This window comes from Salvelinus sp. IW2-2015, unplaced genomic scaffold (assembly GCF_002910315.2).
Source record: "Salvelinus sp. IW2-2015 unplaced genomic scaffold, ASM291031v2 Un_scaffold1789, whole genome shotgun sequence".
NCBI lineage: Eukaryota > Metazoa > Chordata > Actinopteri > Salmoniformes > Salmonidae > Salvelinus > Salvelinus sp. IW2-2015.
In genome coordinates, this window is record NW_019943163.1 from 220,089 (window position 1) to 238,881 (window position 18,793).

An 18,793-nucleotide genomic window follows, 5' to 3' on the forward strand; every position below is an offset into this window, starting at 1 on the left:
AAACGCCACACACTCAGCGAACGAAGACATACAACACACCACCACATCACACACCACACAAAGTCCCACCCAAAGACACACACCACACACACAACACAGCACTACACACACACACACACATCACATCCTAAAAATATGGGCATGGTGGTGATGGTGGTATTGGTCGTGTGGCTTCGGTGATCTGCATGATGAGTGGATGATGATATATGGAATGTGTTGGAGAGTATTAAGAGATGGTCGAAATTGAGGAGAATGGTGGTGGTGCGTGGTAAGTGGGTAAATGGATGATATGAATGAGGGTGACAATGGTAAAAATGATGATGAGTGATGGCAACTTGGGGAGCAAGGTGGGCTGGGGATTGATGGATGGTATCGCCGATAAGAGGGGCCTCCGTGATTGGTTGCCGCTGGTAATTCATCTGGGTCCAAATCCGAATTGGAGGTAGATGTTCTCCCTGGATAATAAAACGTCCCATTGCAATATGGCTATAGTTATATAACTGTGTAGTGTACTGACGCGCGATAATTGAGATGAGTCTGATTTGTATAAAAACTCTTAAGTTAACTGATTATGGAGTGTGTTGTTAGTAGTAGACTATAACGGATTTAGTAAATGCGTCGTGTTTATAGCCTTGGATCTATTAACGGTTCGCATATTAGAGCTTGATCGTGCATCGCAACATACAACAGAATGGAGATGAGGGTGGGAGTGGGATAGGATAGGATGAGCAGTGAGTAAGGAGATGCTGTCAGATGGACTGGTGGTGTGGCTGATTGAATGTTACGATGGTGATGCGAGAGTATGAGTTGATATAGGTTAGGTATGTTGTTGGTAAAATTGAGTGAGTGCAGTAGCCGAATTAGAACGAGGTTATTGAAGTTGATTGGTATGGTTAAATAGGCTGGTGGTAGGTTAGGATGGAGTGAGAATGAAGTTACAAGTGAGTGGTTTCTAGAGCTAGGATGAATTATAGTGAGTGGTAGGTGATATAGAATAAAGTTTATAGATAAATGCGGTAAAATTGGAGTGAGTATATGAGACTAATAAGCATTGTGAATAACTAGCAGAGTGTAGAGAGGTAATGGTGAGTATGGTGTGATTAGGAGATTGAGGGTAAGAAACATGAAATAGTATAGTATACATCGAAGTTTAGGCTAATCGGAGTTTGGTTTAGCACAATAAATAGCGTGATAGAAGAGTTTTGTAATGAAATATCTTAATATTTGTTATTAGATGGTGGTTTTGTTAAGTGAATTAACGTGTATTTTCATAATGCATGCCAATCATAACTGGGTTGTGAGGAAAGAGAAGTTAAAATGAGATGTGATGGTGGATCACAGAGTCACTCGCGCCCGAACCAGATTTCGTTGGCCAGGAGACTAAAATAGGATACGGAATATAGGACCGGGATCGACATCTGAAGACGCCATCCAAACCCACGCAACACACCAGGATGAGCTTGCAACACCATGAGTCAGATCAAATCGACATTAAAAGCAGCCAGAGAACTTCTAATACGAAGGAGAAGAAGTATGTCACATAAAAAAAGCAAGAGTAGCAGCTTCATATTCGACACAGCCTAGTAAGTCGACGCTCCTTATTGGCTGGACAGGAGCTTACGACAATTATACACGACTATTCTTGTTCGGGACCCAAAATCAGGGCAGGAGAAGGAGAGGAGGGAACGGGCTGCTGCTGACCTATGTGCAGAACAAGTTATATCTTACAACTGAGGTCAGCATTAATAACCCACGACCAGGGCGAACGGTGCAATGCGAGGCTCAAATAGCTCAACAGCCAGTTGAGAGGCCAGAGGAACAGTTGAGAGAAGATGGCAAAACACACACCTAGATGAGTCGTACACAAGTTTAATAATAAGGCCTGGCGCGATAATATGAGTTGTCCTATCTCTTAGGGAGTTATATTGACCAAGACCGATTCGGATAATCTAGGGAAGGTAGAGGTAATGGAAGCTCCTCAGGATTAGGAGCATGAGGGCATAGATGACACCTTCCGTGGATAGAGAAAGAAGGGTTTAAACAAGCCTAAAATTTGGCCGAGAGAGTGAGCATGAGATTTAATAACAAAGGACTTAAAAATAGCACTGAGCTTTGAGTAATACATATCACAGGACGAGAGCTAGCGTAAACTTTGTAGTTACAATACGACATAATGGCTCGACTAGATTAACAACCGAGATCTGAGTGGTTACAGATCAGTTACATGAACACACAACTACATAACTCATAGATACTTAAGTTTTAAGAGAAGGAAATCATGTTAGCTATCTTTGTGAATATCAAAGGATCTCCTTTATATCTACGGACACAGACGGGGCAGAGAGGTTAACAGGTAGAAAAGGCTGATTAACTAATCAAGCCCTATAAGCTACTGAGAAGAGAGTCTAACACAAGAATAATAGGAATCTTACACTTAGATATCACTAGGTTTCTTAAGAATGCGAACGGAGAGACGTGAGCGAGTAACGTAACAATATCAACAAGCGCTAGAGCAGGGGCAGTCTCGTTAGAGAGGAAAAACCATAATGATAATGAGAAGATCTTAAGAAAAGGGTGTTAATAACACAAGCTTACAACAGACCAGACAATTGGAAACACACCAGTAGGAAAAAGCGGAGAAAGAGACGCAGGGAGACACTGGGAGGAGGGAGGTGTTTGGACCACCATTCCTGGTCAGAGAGATGGGGCCAGGAGAGCGAGGTATAGAGAGACATGTAGGAAGCGCTGACTGTTCCCGAGGAGGGGGTAGAAGGAAGAGCGAGGAAGGGGGAGAGAGACAGGGCTAGGGATGTGGAGGACAGGAAGATAGCACGAGTGGCATCGGGACTTTAGGAGAATAGCCCAGTAGAGATCGCGAGGGATTCGAGAAGGAGCAGAGATGGCTCAGGAGGTGTATCGTCATAGTGTGTGAAAGCTGCGAATCACGCTAAAAAGACCTGCATCACGGAGCGGGCCGCTAGGTGAAGGGAGAGCAGGAAACACGCAGGAAAAAGAGACGCAGGAAGAGTAGGGAAGGGTTAGCGATAGACAGAAATGGAGAGGACAAGATGAGGTAGTAGATCAATGCGATAAGATCCTCTCCCGCATCACAATACTTTAAATAAATAAGTGCCAAGTCCACCTGGAGATCCAGGTACTATTCAATTTTAGATCGTTCACTGACCTTAAGACTTCTGCACCATGTAAACACTGCTCAACCGAAACAGTACTGAATATAAATGTTTTACTACTATCAGTAATTACCTGTGCCATGAGGCATCTAACTCACTTACATTTACATTCTACAGATATACTAACTACACTGTTGAAGCACACAGGAGGACCAGTTTGAGCGCTAGAGTTCGTGACTTGGTCTGACAGTCGACTTGTGGTTACGGTGCTTGGATGGAGGTACAGGAAGAGACAGGAGGAAGATGTTTGGATCTGCGCTTCTGTAGCTTGGAGTGTGTTAGTTAGCTGCAAGTGGTAATCTGGATGTGTGGTTGGATGTGGTGGTAGGACAGGTAGGGAGGTACGCATGGAGGAGCAGGTTTGTACTGTGTCTTGGAGCTGGGAGTTTGACAGGTCAAGTTGGTAAGGTGTGTGCTGGCGTGAGGTGGTGTAGGTAGGCTAGAGGATGACGCAATGATGAGATAATCCTAGGCTATCAGCTCATGATCAGGAGTAGTGCGGGAGTAGTATGCCGGGGAGGTGATGTAGTGACTGGGGGCAGAGAGGACTACCTTGCTGGAGGGTAGAAACGCGGAGGGAGTAGAGTAGCGAGGGTGGAGGGGTAGAGACGGTATGGAGAGGACGAAACACACTCTTAAATTAAAAATTCAAGTACGGTCTTGATCAGACGAGAGATGGCAGCTTTCAATGGTCCACAGCTTGACCCCCGGACGGCACGAGCTCCGGACACTCTCTTCCGCCGCAACACGGCGCAAACACGAGGCAGGGAGAGACGGAGGGAGAACTCTCACGGAGAGTGGGGGAGACAGAGCGCGGGGACTCACGCACACTCCGCGGGGCAATTACGGGCGAGCTACACCAGAGCGCCCGATAGACTCTCCAGTCCGCAGTGAGAACACGGCCTCAGACCCCAGTCGCGCGCACCCAATCTCTATCCCACCCACAGACACCCCCTCATTCCCCCCTGCAACTCATCAAGAAACACTTTCCGCGGCAAACTGACCCACCCTCACCTCATGCCAATGCATTCACACCTCACCCTGAACACTCATGAGCGAACCCTCCATACCCTCGAACAACTCTCGACCCGCTAGCACCAGCCGCATGCAGGACTCATCGAGTCCACCAAATTCACGGCCTACATGCCCACGAGGACTCCCGACCAACCAACTCTACCTTCGCAGCACCTCCCATCCACTAGCGCCCTTACCAATACCACCCACCAAATACCACCCCTCCACACCCCCGACCCCCCCGCCTCCCACGAGGACCTCTCCACTCATTTGACACCCCTCTCACCCCCAGACCTGACTCACGACACCAACCCACCCTCTGTACTTCTCTCTCCTGGAATCTCGTACCATCAACCCCCAGACTGACCCTTGCCCCCGCTCAGATCACACTCTTAATCTCACCCCACATCAGCTCAGCTGCATCTCCACCGCCCGCCTGATCAAACCAGCAGTTCCTCCATGCTTGGTCCCCGAGCCCCCTGAAACCCAACGATCCCAAAACGCACTACACACTCTCACTCAGGCCCCACTTGCCCACAGCATCAGGACCCTCTACCGAACCTGCCCCCGGCGGCACAGAACAGAGCGGCCTGAAACTCGGCCCCAAACAGCACCCTACACACCATCACCGCCCCTCCTCCCAACATTTTCAGCACCCTAGGAAGCCGCCTTCCGGCCCCCCCCAAAACAGAACGCCTAACGCCTCCCCGAAAGGAAGAACCTCCTAACCCCCCAAAACACCGCACCCTACTAAGCGCGTCCCCGCGCCAAAACAGCACACGGCGAACGCCTCCCCAATTACGAGACCTCGAGAACCTCGCCCCCTACAAACAGACGACGGGGCCCCACGAACCGCTCCCAAACAGGACTCGAAATCGTCAGGCTCCCCCACATACAGACAGACCTCAGGCCTCCCCCACAAGGCAGAACACCCCCGGCGAAACCGATCCCCCAAAACAGTACAGTCGGTAAACTTTCACCGGCTGTCGCCTCGGGAAGAACCCACCGACCGCAAACCACTCCCCCACACAAAACAGACATCTGGAAAAACCTTCCCGCACCCCCAAACACAGACCATTACCTGAGAGACCCCTCTCCCCCCAAAACAACATTCCAAGACCGCGCGCCCTCAAGCCTCCCAAAACGGGCTCAGACGCTCTCCGCACCGATGTGCCCCGGTTGCGCGTCGGCACGCCCCCTAACTTCCTGGTAATGACTCGAGAATGTTACCGGCAAGGGGCTGCGCAGGGGGCTGGTCCACCCTCGCAGCTCGTCCCAGGATCGCCATCGCGGTCGTCGGCCACTCTCACGACAGGGCTCAAGCCTAGCCTTGGAGCTCAGGGACTCGGCGCCACGGTCAAGCAGCGTCGGGCGAGGGCGTGAGCCGTCAGAACAGCCCTGTTCCTACCCCACCCTCGGCTCACGGACAGAACGCTGGAGAGGAGGGAAGGACGACTGCCTAGTCCCCTCTGTTCTGCTGGGGGGAATTCGAGCCTAGAGACACCGGAGGAGGACCCGGAGGGATTCGGACGCCGGCAGGCAATGAGGAGGGTAATACGCGCAACTCGGTCACCTAGCACCACACGCTCACACCCCAGGTCACCCAGCCGGCCGCACGCACACATACACCGCACACCGCACACACAGCAGACACCCACACCACACCCACCCACACCACACACACACCAGCAGTCCCCACACCACACCACAACAACAACACACTTACAACACACCACAGCACCACTACACCCATCAACACAGCAGCGCGCTCGATCGGGAACATCCCGCCACCCGGGCCCCGCTTGGGCTCAGCGCCAAGGTTGTTGCCTACAATTGCTCCCTGCCGGAGGGCCCTAATGCCCGCCCCAGATGGTAGGTGACTGCGGTAAACCGTCCGGATCTTATCCTCGGCCTGCCGCTGGCAATATTTGCTCGGACATTGTGGGGTCATCGGGCTGACTTATTGTCACACCCTTCAGGAGGCACAAATTGTCTAAAGTTTTTGTCACACGACGGGTGCTATCGAGGCGCGCGGGGGGCCGTGGGCCGGGGGCGTGGTCGTGCCGGCGTGGTGGGTGTGGGCGGGGGGCGGGCTAGGGCCTGGCGCGGCGGGGTGCGCCCTGGGCGCGGGGCGGAATGGACGCGCAAAGCGAATGACACGCAGAGGCGTGTAGTCCGCTCGTGAAATGCCTATGGTACCGAGAGCGTGTAGACCGGCAAGCACGGGCCAGAGCCCGAGGTGTCCAACCGAACTAGGACGTTACGAGATAAACCTCATTCCGTGCTACTTTCTGAACTGATCGACTCAGTACTAAGAGTGAGCGGAGACAAAAAAAGAGTAATCCGATTTAATTGGATCCAATAGGTGCACACCCCGTTTAACGAGATATGCTGTGGTCGCCATTATACAGGCTGAACCTTTTGAGGTTCTACGTATATCAGCGCGTCACCTGATGAGCGATTCTCGGGCTAACGGCCCACTTGGCTGAGTCGTAGACGGCGGTTACGACGGATACACGTCGGCCGGACAATGGCGCGATGAGCGATTGCTCGGGTACCGCCAGTGCTAGTCCGAGCTCGCGTTTTAAACACTGGTTTAGACCTGGCGGGTTCGGAAACCTAAATGTACCAGGCAGCGCTCTTGAACACGGATGAGTCAAAACGAGCTGAAGGTGGACAGGCGCGTACGTCGGAAGCCCGGCTATGGGGACAAGGTTGTCGTGATTATTCGATGAGTTCGAGCGACGTCAAGGCCGATGTGCGACAGTGATTTACATACATTACAGGCAGTTCGTTTTTCCCAATACGATTGTCAGCGACTGGGTACACTCCTCGCCTTATGCCTGAGGTTAATCATTCATCAGGGCGAGGACTGAACCGTATGGACCGCTCGCAGCAGGTCGGGGGCCAACAGCCGGCTAGGTGCAGAGTCGTTGGACTATATCAGCAGGCGGGCTTACGCATTGATGTCGAGCGGGCTAACATTCCAGGTGCTAGTCTCACGACTGTGGTAGAGTAACCACGGGTTATCACGCTGCGTCTTGACGACCACGAGAACGATGTTGGTAGCTACAACTCTACGGCATGTAGTCGAGGTTTACAGGCATCATCCATCCGAGCGTCGTGGAACCTCGATGTAGCAGGATGGGTACAGCAGCCTAGTCGGCTATTCCGGTTATAGGATGTATTATTGCGGACGACCCACGGTTGGGTGTCGGTAGCGTTCTCTCTTCTCCAGGTCTGTCCTCCCAGGATAGTCGCTTGGTGTTCTACTAGGCTATCTGGCCTGGTACCCGGGGGAGGAAAACGACTGTTGGGTACTCACTTATAACGTAAAAACTCAACATGCGTCGGGACGGGAAGCAGCAGGCGCCAGGAGACAGGGTGCAAAGGCGTAGGTATCTCACACGGGACACACCGTACGACACACCATGCACAGCACACACATGCGGCACACTTCCGTTTCGCCTTTGTCACGACAACCACACACAGGGATCCACACACATATGCCACTACAGCGCAGGCATGCCCGTAACCAGGTAACAGTTGTCCTGTATCGACACGACACACACACAGACCACAGTCTGCCCCACGCACATCATCCATCACACATTCTCTGTTGAAAGTGTTGCCGCCTTTCGCGATTTGGGCCCGATCATCACTACACACACATATCACATCAGCAGCTGCAGGCACCAGCCACAGCACAACAACAGCCACCGACAGCACAATCAGCACTACCGACAGCAGGGAGAGTACAGGTAGACCGGACACACACCGACAACACGGACGCTCTCTCTTCTGTTCACATCCAGGCAGGCTCGGTCCCCTGGAGCCCTTCAAGTGTGGAAGAGATTCTCGAGCAGGTTATACCACTACAATCTATCTTATGGGGGCGATTTTGACTCACACTCTGTTTGTTTTTGGCGGTCACGTGTTTGTTGAGATACGACGATGAGGCTTGTACTCGGGGTTTGCGGTTCCATGAGGTAGTCTAGGATACCCGGTACGCTGGAACTTGATAGTCTGATGATATGCCTGGAACCAAGTGTAGCTGGTTTTCACTCTTGACATGTCATGACATGGAATTACTGGCCCACAGAGATCTGAGCGCAGGTTCTGGGCCCCGCCAACACCAGCTGGCTGACTGAGTCTTATTGCCAGTTGGAGAGAGGAGTGGAAGCCACCACTGAACCTGTAGTTCTGGAAGATAATGGATCATGGTGGCCGGACACAGAGGCAGGGGGTGCAGTCATTAGACGACTACTATCCATTGGCCTAGAGATGAAGTAGCCAAGCACGTCGCGATTCTCACACTCGATCCGCCCACCAGGAGAGACTACCATGGTCATTTGTCCCTGCGAAGGCTCTTTGAGAAAGACAACTGAAGGTAACACCGGACTCCTCACACACTGATCATTCAGGCACAGGACACTAAGTCGAGCAGCCATTCAATCACACCACACTAATTAATTACACGCCACATCAAATGAATAAACTGGTCCATGCAGCACCCAGCACCACACGGGTGTTTCGTCTTCACACAGATGTAGGTAATCACCAACGGAACATCATCTAATTACTCGGGATCACAAGCATTCACCACCTAATCACACACCACATGCCCATCCAACTGCTCCAACCCACATCGGCCGCAGACTACGATTCATCAGACATCGATATAAGCAACGTCCTTGTGGTAGGTGGGAAGATATGCGTAATTCTTCTGTTGGTGGTTGGTGCTGTGTGTCTATCTGTGCGTGCGTGTCTATACTGGGTGTGGTGGCTACCTGTGGTCGTGTGTGCGTGTGGTCTAATCCGGGTGTGTGTCGTGCTAGTTGTGTCACTATCTGTGCTGCGTGCTGTCGTGTGGTGTCGGAAGTGTGTTGACACTCGGTGCCGCTGCGTCGCGGGGCGGCGGCGGTAGGTGGCGGGGTGGTGCGCGCGTTGTGTCGTCGTCAGGTGTCGTAGTAGCATCGCATCAGATGAGCGTCGGCAGCGTAGTGAGACCCGGGTATTAAGGTGTAGGGACGAGAACCTGCCTAAAGCAACATGGTCCGCTGGCTACACTGCGAGTCGCGAAGAGCGCAACGACTAGACACGAGAGAGAGGAAGCGAGCTGCTCAAGAGAGAGGAAGATGTCGACGAGGAGGAAAGCACCGGAGACACTCACATGAAAGAGAAATTTCAAACAAGAAGCGCAAGGTCAGGTGTTTGGCTACGCCTGCCGGAAAACTTTGGACAGGTTGACGGGTGAGGGCTGGGTTTGTTGGTTCTTTTGGTCTATGGTATCCCCAACATCAACAAACACCCCCAAGCTCTATCAAGGAGCACGTGATCGATGTCCCATATATAGAACAGCTTTTGTATTTATGCTCTAAAGCACTGGAGCATTACGCAGATCGATGGCGGCTCAGTCTATTTCCTGCCGTGAAGGAAATACCACTACCCCACGTTCAAATGGATTTATACTGCAAGCGGGAGAAAAACGGTATCTGATAATCAGTGTGAGTAGCGCAAGGAAACGACGAGGTAGCGACGCCCTGGGCAGGGCACAGTCCCATCATAGTAGTGGAACACTGTCAAGCCAACTAAGAAGCGAGTACGCAGGACCTTGTCAATCAAGTAGCAACCATGGTTCAGTGGTTCTAACAACATACCAAAGGGACCTCAGACAACACTACGCAGGTACACGAGCAAGGAGGAGCACACTACTGACAGCCCGGACTTCTACTCTTATCTGTCTCACTTGCATTTTTTGATCATTCTGGTGGTGTGTGTGTCCGCTGCGTCTCTGTCTCTCTGTCTTCTTTCTGTGCCGCTCTCCTCGTCTCCGTCCTGTCTCTCTGTCTCTCTGTCTCTCTCTCTCTGTTCTTCTCTCTGTCTCCTGGTCTGTCTCTGTCTCTTCTCTGCTGTCCTGTCTCGTCCTCTGTACTCTACTCACACCTCTCTCCTCTTCAGCTCTACCTCATCCTGTACTCTCTCATCGGAGTCCTCATCTCTGTTCCCTCTCTCTGTCTCTCTCTGTTCTCTCTGTCTCCGTCTCGTCTCTCCTCTCTCTCTCTCTCTCTCAGTCTCTCCTCTGTCTTCTCTCATCTCTCTTCCCTGTCGCCTTCTTCTCTTGCCCAACCCCTAGACAATGACACAAAACCACAAGACTCCACCCGTTTCCACGACATCCTCCACGTGTCACTGGTCATCGTCACAGACTGACACACAACACACACACCCACATCACACACACACACTACAACACACACAACGACACACACTACTTACACCACTCGTAGCACACAGTCACTGACCCACACGTGACCACACCACACTCACACTCCCCACACACACACACATCCACACAGACAGGAAACTATTCTAAAATGTTCTAGGGAGGTAAGCAGTATTAGTAATAGCATCCCTGTACTAGTACCGGCTGTTATTCTGGGATATCAGTTGATCTGTATATACCGGTACTGATGGATAGGTCCAGATATAATCTACAGGCTATCCCCAACCTTCTCAACACCGGGCCGTTCCCCGCTCCTGTCTCCTGGGCCCGCGACGCCAGGGAGTTCGCCCCGTATCGGAATACGGAGACACCATCACCCACTCATCCTAGACGCACAAGAGCGCCTGAAAGGAGGCCGTGTTTGTGAACGACGGGAGCAGTTTAGAGACTGTGAGTCACTTTGACCCTCTGCTTTGAACCTTGACCCTGTGACCTCCACCTCTCATGGTTGAACCACCTCTGGATCCAAATCCTGTGATGTCATGACATTGATGGTGTGAACGCTCTTCAGGTTTAGGACAACACAAAGAAAGAAATAGATTTGGGTTCTTCAGGTTTAGGTCAACGATCGCAAGAATAGAATCAGATTTGGGTTCTTCAGGTTTAGGGACAACACAAAGAAAGAAGTAGATTTGTGTCTTCAGGTTTAGGTCAACACCTAGACAGACAGAGAATGATGATTTTTTGGCTCTTCAGGGTCTGTAGCGACTAAGGTACACAAAGATATAGAATATAGATTTCTGCCCGCTTGTTGTCTTCAGGTTTAGGAACACAAAGAAGACATATGATTGGTCCATTCCTAGAGTTTACATGCTGGCTTGATAACTCAATAGTGATTGGATATTGTTTAGGACCTATTTAAAACATTGTGGAATAGTGTATGGCCCTTTAACTTGCAGTGAAATAAGTGGTCGATTGTCTCTTTCCTCCCTCTACCTTTCTTTTTCTCTCTCTCTGTCTCCTCTTCTCCTTCTACAGTGCCCAATTGCTCGGCAGCGGTCTCACTCCAGCAAGTGGCTGGTTAGGTCAATTATACCATGATGTTGCTTCGTTCTATAGGCGCTTTGTCCTGGGTTCTCCTAAGTTGTCACGAGTACACTACTCCCACTGTGTCTTCACTGGGTCTGTCTCTCTCCTCTCTTCTGGTTATTACCCATTCAGTTCTTGGCTCTTGTTTTTTATACAGTTCTCTTTGGGTTCTAATGCTGTTTCCCCTATTGCCCATCCAATTTCCTTTGTCTACTTATTTTTTTTGTTGGTGGACATCTGGGGTTAGGTCCTAAGCTAAGCCTAGGGCTGAGGAGTTCAATTCGATCTGCCAATATCCTATCCTCCCGCTGCACCTAGTCTTCCTCCGTCTCCTGCCTCTTCCCCTTCCAGGTTGCCTCCAGGACTCACTCGTGACTCGTGCTTCTGCAGACTGCTGAAGGAACTGTTCCCCTATATATCACATGACCTGAACGCGTGGAGGAGCGTCATAGGGCGTTGGTGCGAGCTCCTGAGTACTCACCTTGTCTCCCTCTGTCCAGGCTCGAGGTGGTATTACTAATGCCCCTTGTGTCCTGGTGTGGACGATACACTTTCCTCCAAGTACCCATCCTCTCTCTTCTGGACTGCGCCCCCTGGAGACAGCCACTGGGGGATAACACGACGTAGGGATGCCTTTACCTTTTAAACTAGTTATTACGAATACCAGACAGACTTAGTTGTGAAAGGTTTTACTTGACGAACACATTCATACAAATAACTAACGATCTGTGGCATCCCAATCTAAACCTCATTGCTTTTATTTTGTTTATGCTTGCCATTAATTTTCAAATCACTGTACTATACTAAGCCCTGGAAAGATTATGGCTTTTGGGTCGCTGCGTAGGCATGTGTCTTCTTTTACGAAAATTGCACGGGAGACTTCATGCAGTTGGTTCATTCTTGGGCCGGTTTGTTTTCTTAATGCGCTCGGGCTTGTTACCACCCATCGCTGTGCTCTTGGTCTTCCTTCTCCTCTCTCTTCTTCCTGTGTGTGTTAGATCGCCATAGTTTGTCGTCAGATGCTGGTAAGAATCCCATGGGTTTCCCAGTCTTATGTGCCTGGTCGTCGTGGCCCGAGCAACGCATGCGGAGATGGGCGGGCATTTGGAGGGTTTCAAGCTGCGTGCCGTGAATGTGGAACAGATTGACGGAAGATAACTGGCCAGGAGTAAAGTACCACGTTTATAGCCCGGCCCGCGCTTCCCATTTGAGAACTGGGAGGTATGCCTAAACTTGTCAGCTCTGGAGAACCACATGGCCTACACTAGCCCCGCCTGCCACTGCTTGGCACACACACTCTATCCTACTTGGAACGGAACTCCGCACCGACGATCCAGATTGCGACTGGGCAAACATCGGAGAGGAAGAAAGGGGGGAGTATCCTAAAAGGCCAAAAAGTGCTATCAATTGTCCACAAAACACCTCCGGACCACCCAGATCGATATTCATAATATTCTGTTCGTAATACGTCAGGTACTTTGACTAGGTTGGTACGGGTATCGTCAAGGTCTTGACCTGTAGGGTTCAGGGTAATTCCGTCAAGGTCTTGACTACGGTGTTCTCAGGGTATCAGTCAAGGCTTGGAAGCTTATCAGAACGGTATTCTGTCAAGGTCCTTGACTAGGTAGTTCAGGGGTAACTCGTCAAGGTCCTTGACTAGGATGTTCCAAGGGTATCGCAGGTCTTTAGAACTCAGAGTTGAATGGCTAATCAGTCAAGAGTCTTGCTAACAGGTTGTTCAGAAGACTGGTACCGCCGTACAAACAGGTTCATTATGAACAGGCTGTTCAGAGTGATCGCAGGATGCACAAGGTTAACACAAAACAATTCATCCTTGCTTTGGATTTAGATCTTATGTTGTATCACTAGTTTAGGCCTTGGCATCTGCTGTCTGTCCTGTCGCCTGGGTGGTCTGGCCGTGTGGCCATGGGTGTCGTGTCTTTGTGGATAGTGTGTCAGTCAAGGCTGTCCTGTTAGCCCGTGCAGCTAGCGCTACATGGGCCACTCTCCCTGGGCTGTTGGAGTTAGAGCGGGGGGTTAGAAGGAATGAACCCACTGGGCGTACAGCATGGCGATGGAAACAGATGCGCCGGGTTGGGAACACGCCGTGTGTCGTACCACAGCCAAGGTAACACAGATCCCAACACACAGTGAAGTTATTGGCCAGCTGTGCTTGTGTGCATCTCCCTCATGTTGTGACATGTCAAAAGGTGACAGTATCAGCGACATCCCTGGAGAAAGCTCAAGTTCCTCCACTCCCGTTGCCCGGGTGGTCATCTTGGGTAGTGGAGGATGAATCACCAGGAGCCTTGACACGGTGGTGTTTCCCCTGCAGAGTAGAGAACCCGACCATCAAAAAGTCACACTTCTTGCTGTCTGTCTACCTCGTTTGGCTTAAATGGATAGAATACCACAACCCTATTGGTCCATGCTACCACACACAGCTATCAGATATAATCAACACTACGACTATCAACTAGCACAGGATAACACACTAGCTGCTACAGGTAACACACCAGCCACACGAAGCAGGTAACTCATCATCAGTCCAACTACTGGACTACAAGGTAACAAACACACAACATGACCTATCTGCAGTAACATGCACACCATAACATAAACAACACACTCGATTCCTCACAGCTACACATCCAACCACTGTATACAGGTACCACACACTGCTAACAGGTAACACACTATACCCTTCGACTTAGCTATGATACGACACTGGCGTTAAAGCAGGTAACAACACAGCCATGCGGCATAGAGCAGTGGTACACACTACTGGCCCTACATCCGCGACTAACACACACATGCTGACAGTAACACACACACCGTGTTACAGGTAACCCGGCCTCGGAGGCTCACTACACCAGGTCTCAACACACACTGCATAGCAAGGTAAAGCACAACGACACTGCTTAGCATAGGTCAAATCAGGATCAGCTCGTGTCCACACCTCATCGTCCCTTGCACGCATAAGGGTAACACACTTGCCTACAGGGTAACACAACTGCTACAGGTGAAACCACAGCCTAGAACTACCGCATCAAACACTGGCATGCCCCTCAAAATGCAGACACACGGTGATAGAACACGTGCGTTATACCACGGGAGTACACCAACAGCGACAGGGCCCACACGGTGACACACACCACAGCAGATGCGTCTATGCCCTGACGGATTCAAACACCATACACTGCTACAGGTACTACAACTGCTACAGGTTATACACACAGCTAAGGTAAGAACAGCCGAGGACTAACTGTCAGGTGACTGCTGAACAGTCGTAACTGACACGTCCCACACTTGCTAGCATTTTGCTAATTACAATCGACTAGCTGGGTAGCAATTTGGTATAGTTAGGGATTGGTTCTTCACTCGGTGCTTAGGCCTGATCTGAGCATGGTGAATGTTTAACTGGGGGCGCATAACTGACCTCGGACTTGATATGGGGTGGCTATAGTCTCACCACTACTACTGTAGTAATAGGAATAGTTACACTAAGGTACGCTTAGTCGCACTGTTGATAATGTAGCGGCTATGTTCCCATCACTATAGTTGTATTTGAAGACTGAATATAGGTTAATCTTGTAACATGAATGTTGAATTGTGAAGAGTTGTTCGAGACCTAAGGCTTCACCAGTAAGATGAAACTAGTTATCGTGAGATCTATTGACTGGTTGAGTACTGATGATTTGACCACGCACATAGCTTATCGTTGCTAGAATTTGTGTGTACTCGAGACTATACAGTACAGGTGATTATGCATTGTGTTTGGCACTCTACTCTTTAGCGTACTGAACGATATGAATGTTCTAGACTATGCATGTGATCATAATTTGTGTGTCTCCACAAAGCTAGTGCATGATTGCATGCTACACACGACTAATAACACTTAGTCGAAATTGATGTATGTTGTCCCAACTAGCTATACGTGTAAGAATGACTAGTTAGTATTCGATGGTATTGTATTGATTGATCATCGCTATAGTTGGTACAGTTTAACCAAGCCTATTGTAAAAGAGAATGTACTGACTATAGACTGGTGCCAACTGTGGTTATTGATCGCTCACTCGTAGCTGATAAACTATGACAGATTGTCAAATAGATACTTCAGACTAAATGTGCTGTTGATATGTGACGTTCCTGCATCCACCACTACGATAGTCGTAATGATAGATGAAAATGCCATCTGCGAGTATGGACTGTGATAATTGTGAAGTGCACTGCCTCCCTCAGTAGGTCGCACAACGATAGATTGGGTGGGTGCTGACATATGAAGCTGTCGGATTGAGGGTAGGTGTCAGATTTTGTCCCTATATGGCATCGTAAGTCTTTCTATGTAGATGCAATATGTCATCGACTTAGACTTGATATAGTGTGGTTGTCCCAATCGTTAACTACACGAAGATAGAAATCGCACTAGAGACTATGACTTCGAGAGTGATATATGTGGATTGTCCCACCATAACGCTATCTACTGAGATGGATGTGCTGACCTAATCAGACGTTGATTAATGTTAGTGTTTGTCCCAACCTTATGCTAATCTGGAACGGATCTGATAGGGGAGAAATATGTTATGTCTCTGAATAGTAGACTGTGAGATAAAGCGTGGTCTGAGTCCTTGCACCTTAGCTTCCTGTAGATGAAAGTGTACTGAGATTAGTAGCCTGTTGATAGATTAGGGTTCCGGTCCCACCAAGTCTATCTGTAGAGTATGAATGTAGCTGACTATCGTGAACCTAGGTATATGGATGGAGCTTGTGTCTCACTCTAGCTGACATCTAGGAGACCTATTGAAATGTACTGACTTTGCCTGGTGATATGTGGATGTTGGTCCCACCTAGCTATCTGAAGAATGAACTGTAACATGACATACATGTATAGTGAGATTTAATGGTGGTAATTTGTCTACCTAGCGAGTGCCATGAAAGATTATTGAATGTACTTTGGGACAAGATGGACTGTGATATGTGGTTGTACACTCACCTAGCTATTCTGTAAGATGAATGTACTAGACTATGACTGTAGTATTGCGATTTGTCTCAAGCTTAAGTGGATGCTCGAGATAGAATGCATGTTCACGCAGGACTGAATGACTTACGATGACAATGATGATGATGGTGGTGGTGATGATGATGATGATGGTGGTTGTAGTGATGGTGATGATGTTGATGGTAATGATGGTGGTGTACTCTTCCTCCCCAGATCTTGGCAGGCGATAATGATGACGATGATGAACCCTTCCCACCCCCTAGCGCACACTGCTCAGTGACCAATGAGAAAAGTCTAAACGGCAGTAGCAGCTTCCTATTCGACAGCCTGTACGACAGCTCCTTATTGGCTGGGCTTAGCCACGACTCTCACCAATCAGAGGAAGAGAAGGAGGAGGGGCCTGTTGTCATGGAGACCAGTCTCCTGTCCAACCAGCAGCGGCAACGCAGCGGGCTCATAGCCAATCAGGAGGCAGAGGAACAGGAGGCCGTCCAATGGGGCGAGTCGTCCTTCAACCTATCAGAGTGGGGCGACTCTCTGCTGGTTGGAGAGCACTTCCTGGAGAGGCGGAGCCTGCTGAGACACACGGAGGGACTGCAACACGAACAAGACTGTGGTCAGACAGACAGACCCCAACCTGAACATGGGGAAACAGAGCAACAAGGACCTCATCCCAACCACAGCATCGGTCAGACAGACGATCACGGTCGGAAAAACACACATGACCAGTGTTTGACGGAGCGACAGCAACACAATCACGGCGGTCTGTTAGATGAACCCAAAGACAACCATAACCCTAACCAGACAGACAGACTGACACAGAACACTGGTGGAGAGGAGGTGGAACCTTCCTGGTCAGAGAGAGGGGGAGAGAGAGGAAGAGAGAAGAGGAGCGATGTAGTGGGAGAGGAAAGGGGAGAAAAGGGAGGGATTGAGAAGGAGAGAGATGGAGGGATTGAGAAGCAGAGAGATGGAGGGATTGAGAAGGAGAGAGATGGAGGGAGAGGTGTTGCAGTGTGTGACAGCAGGCTGTTTAAAAGACCTGCATCACGGAGAGATGAAGGGAGAGAGGAAAACAGAAAGAGAGAGAGAGAGGAGGAGGAGAGAGAGAAGAGGAGAGAGTCTGAACCCTCCCTCCACTGCAGCCCTGGACTCCAGGATATCTTTGATCGTTGGCCTAGTATGTCTGACCAGCCCTCCCAACACCCTCTCCTGCCACCAGCTCACACACTCACACACACAGCTGTTGACAACACAGAGGACAGTTTGACTGGTCTGACTGGTCTGACAGCACTGGTACGTGCTGAGGAGGACAGAGAGACAGAGGACAGTTTGACTGGTCTGACTGGTTTAACAGCACTGGTACGTGCTGAGGAGGACAGAGAAGACAGCAGAAACCACGCTAGCAGCCACACAGAGACGGCGAGAGACCAGTGTGCAGGATGAGGGGAGACGAGGGAACCTCTGAGGGAGAAAGAGGGGCGGCAGAAGACGAGGGGCATGAACGGAGAGGAAACAACCGTGAGATGGGCGGGAGACGAGGAAACCCCTGCGGCGAGACAAGCACGGGCGGTAGAGACGAGGGCCGAAGGAACAACGTAGAACGGATGCGGGGGAGACAGGCGCGGGACAAACTGAGGGAGAGAGAAAGAGGCGGAGATTCAGTGTGAGCGGTTTCATCGGGACCTCATTCCCCAACTCCAAGAAACCGTACAAAACTGACCAACCTCCTCTGTCCAAATCCACCCTCACACCAAGGAGGACTATCAACAATCACCTCACACCATGAGGACTCATCAACCAATCACCTCACCACACCACGACGGACTATCAACCAATCACACTCACACCACGACGGACTATCAACCAATCACCTCACACCACTGAGCGGCACTATCCACCATTCACCATTCTCACCACCGACCTCTCAACCAACCAACTCTTATTTCCCTTATCCTCTCAACCATATCAACCCCCACCCCTCGACCTATCCACCAATCAGCTTCAACTCCACCCTGCCACCCTGATTCAACACCTAGCAGTCTCTGTTGGTCCCCAGTCCCTGAAACCAAGATCCCAAAACGCACCACACACTCTCACTCAGCCCCAAAACAGCAAACCCCTAAACCTCCCCCCCAAAACAGACCCTAAACCTCCCCCCAAAAAACCAGACCTAAACCTTCCACACCTCCCCCCAAAACCAGGACCCTAAACCTCCCCAACCCAAAACAGACCCCAAACCTTCCCCCCAAAACAGACCCCTAAACCTCACCC

General features: G+C 50.3%; 1 protein-coding gene across 1 annotated transcript in view; it reads left to right on the forward strand.

Moving 5' to 3' along the window:
- The window catches only part of LOC139024685 (zinc finger CCCH domain-containing protein 13-like), a 27,479-nt gene extending 9,514 nt beyond the window's left edge, over positions 1-17,965 (forward strand). Inside the window, exon 5 of the mRNA XM_070439586.1 lies at positions 16,733-17,965. Within this exon, the coding sequence (XP_070295687.1) occupies positions 16,733-17,965 (1,233 nt within the window). The remainder of the gene's footprint in view (positions 1-16,732) is intronic.
- The last annotated feature ends 828 nt before the right edge of the window (positions 17,966-18,793 follow it).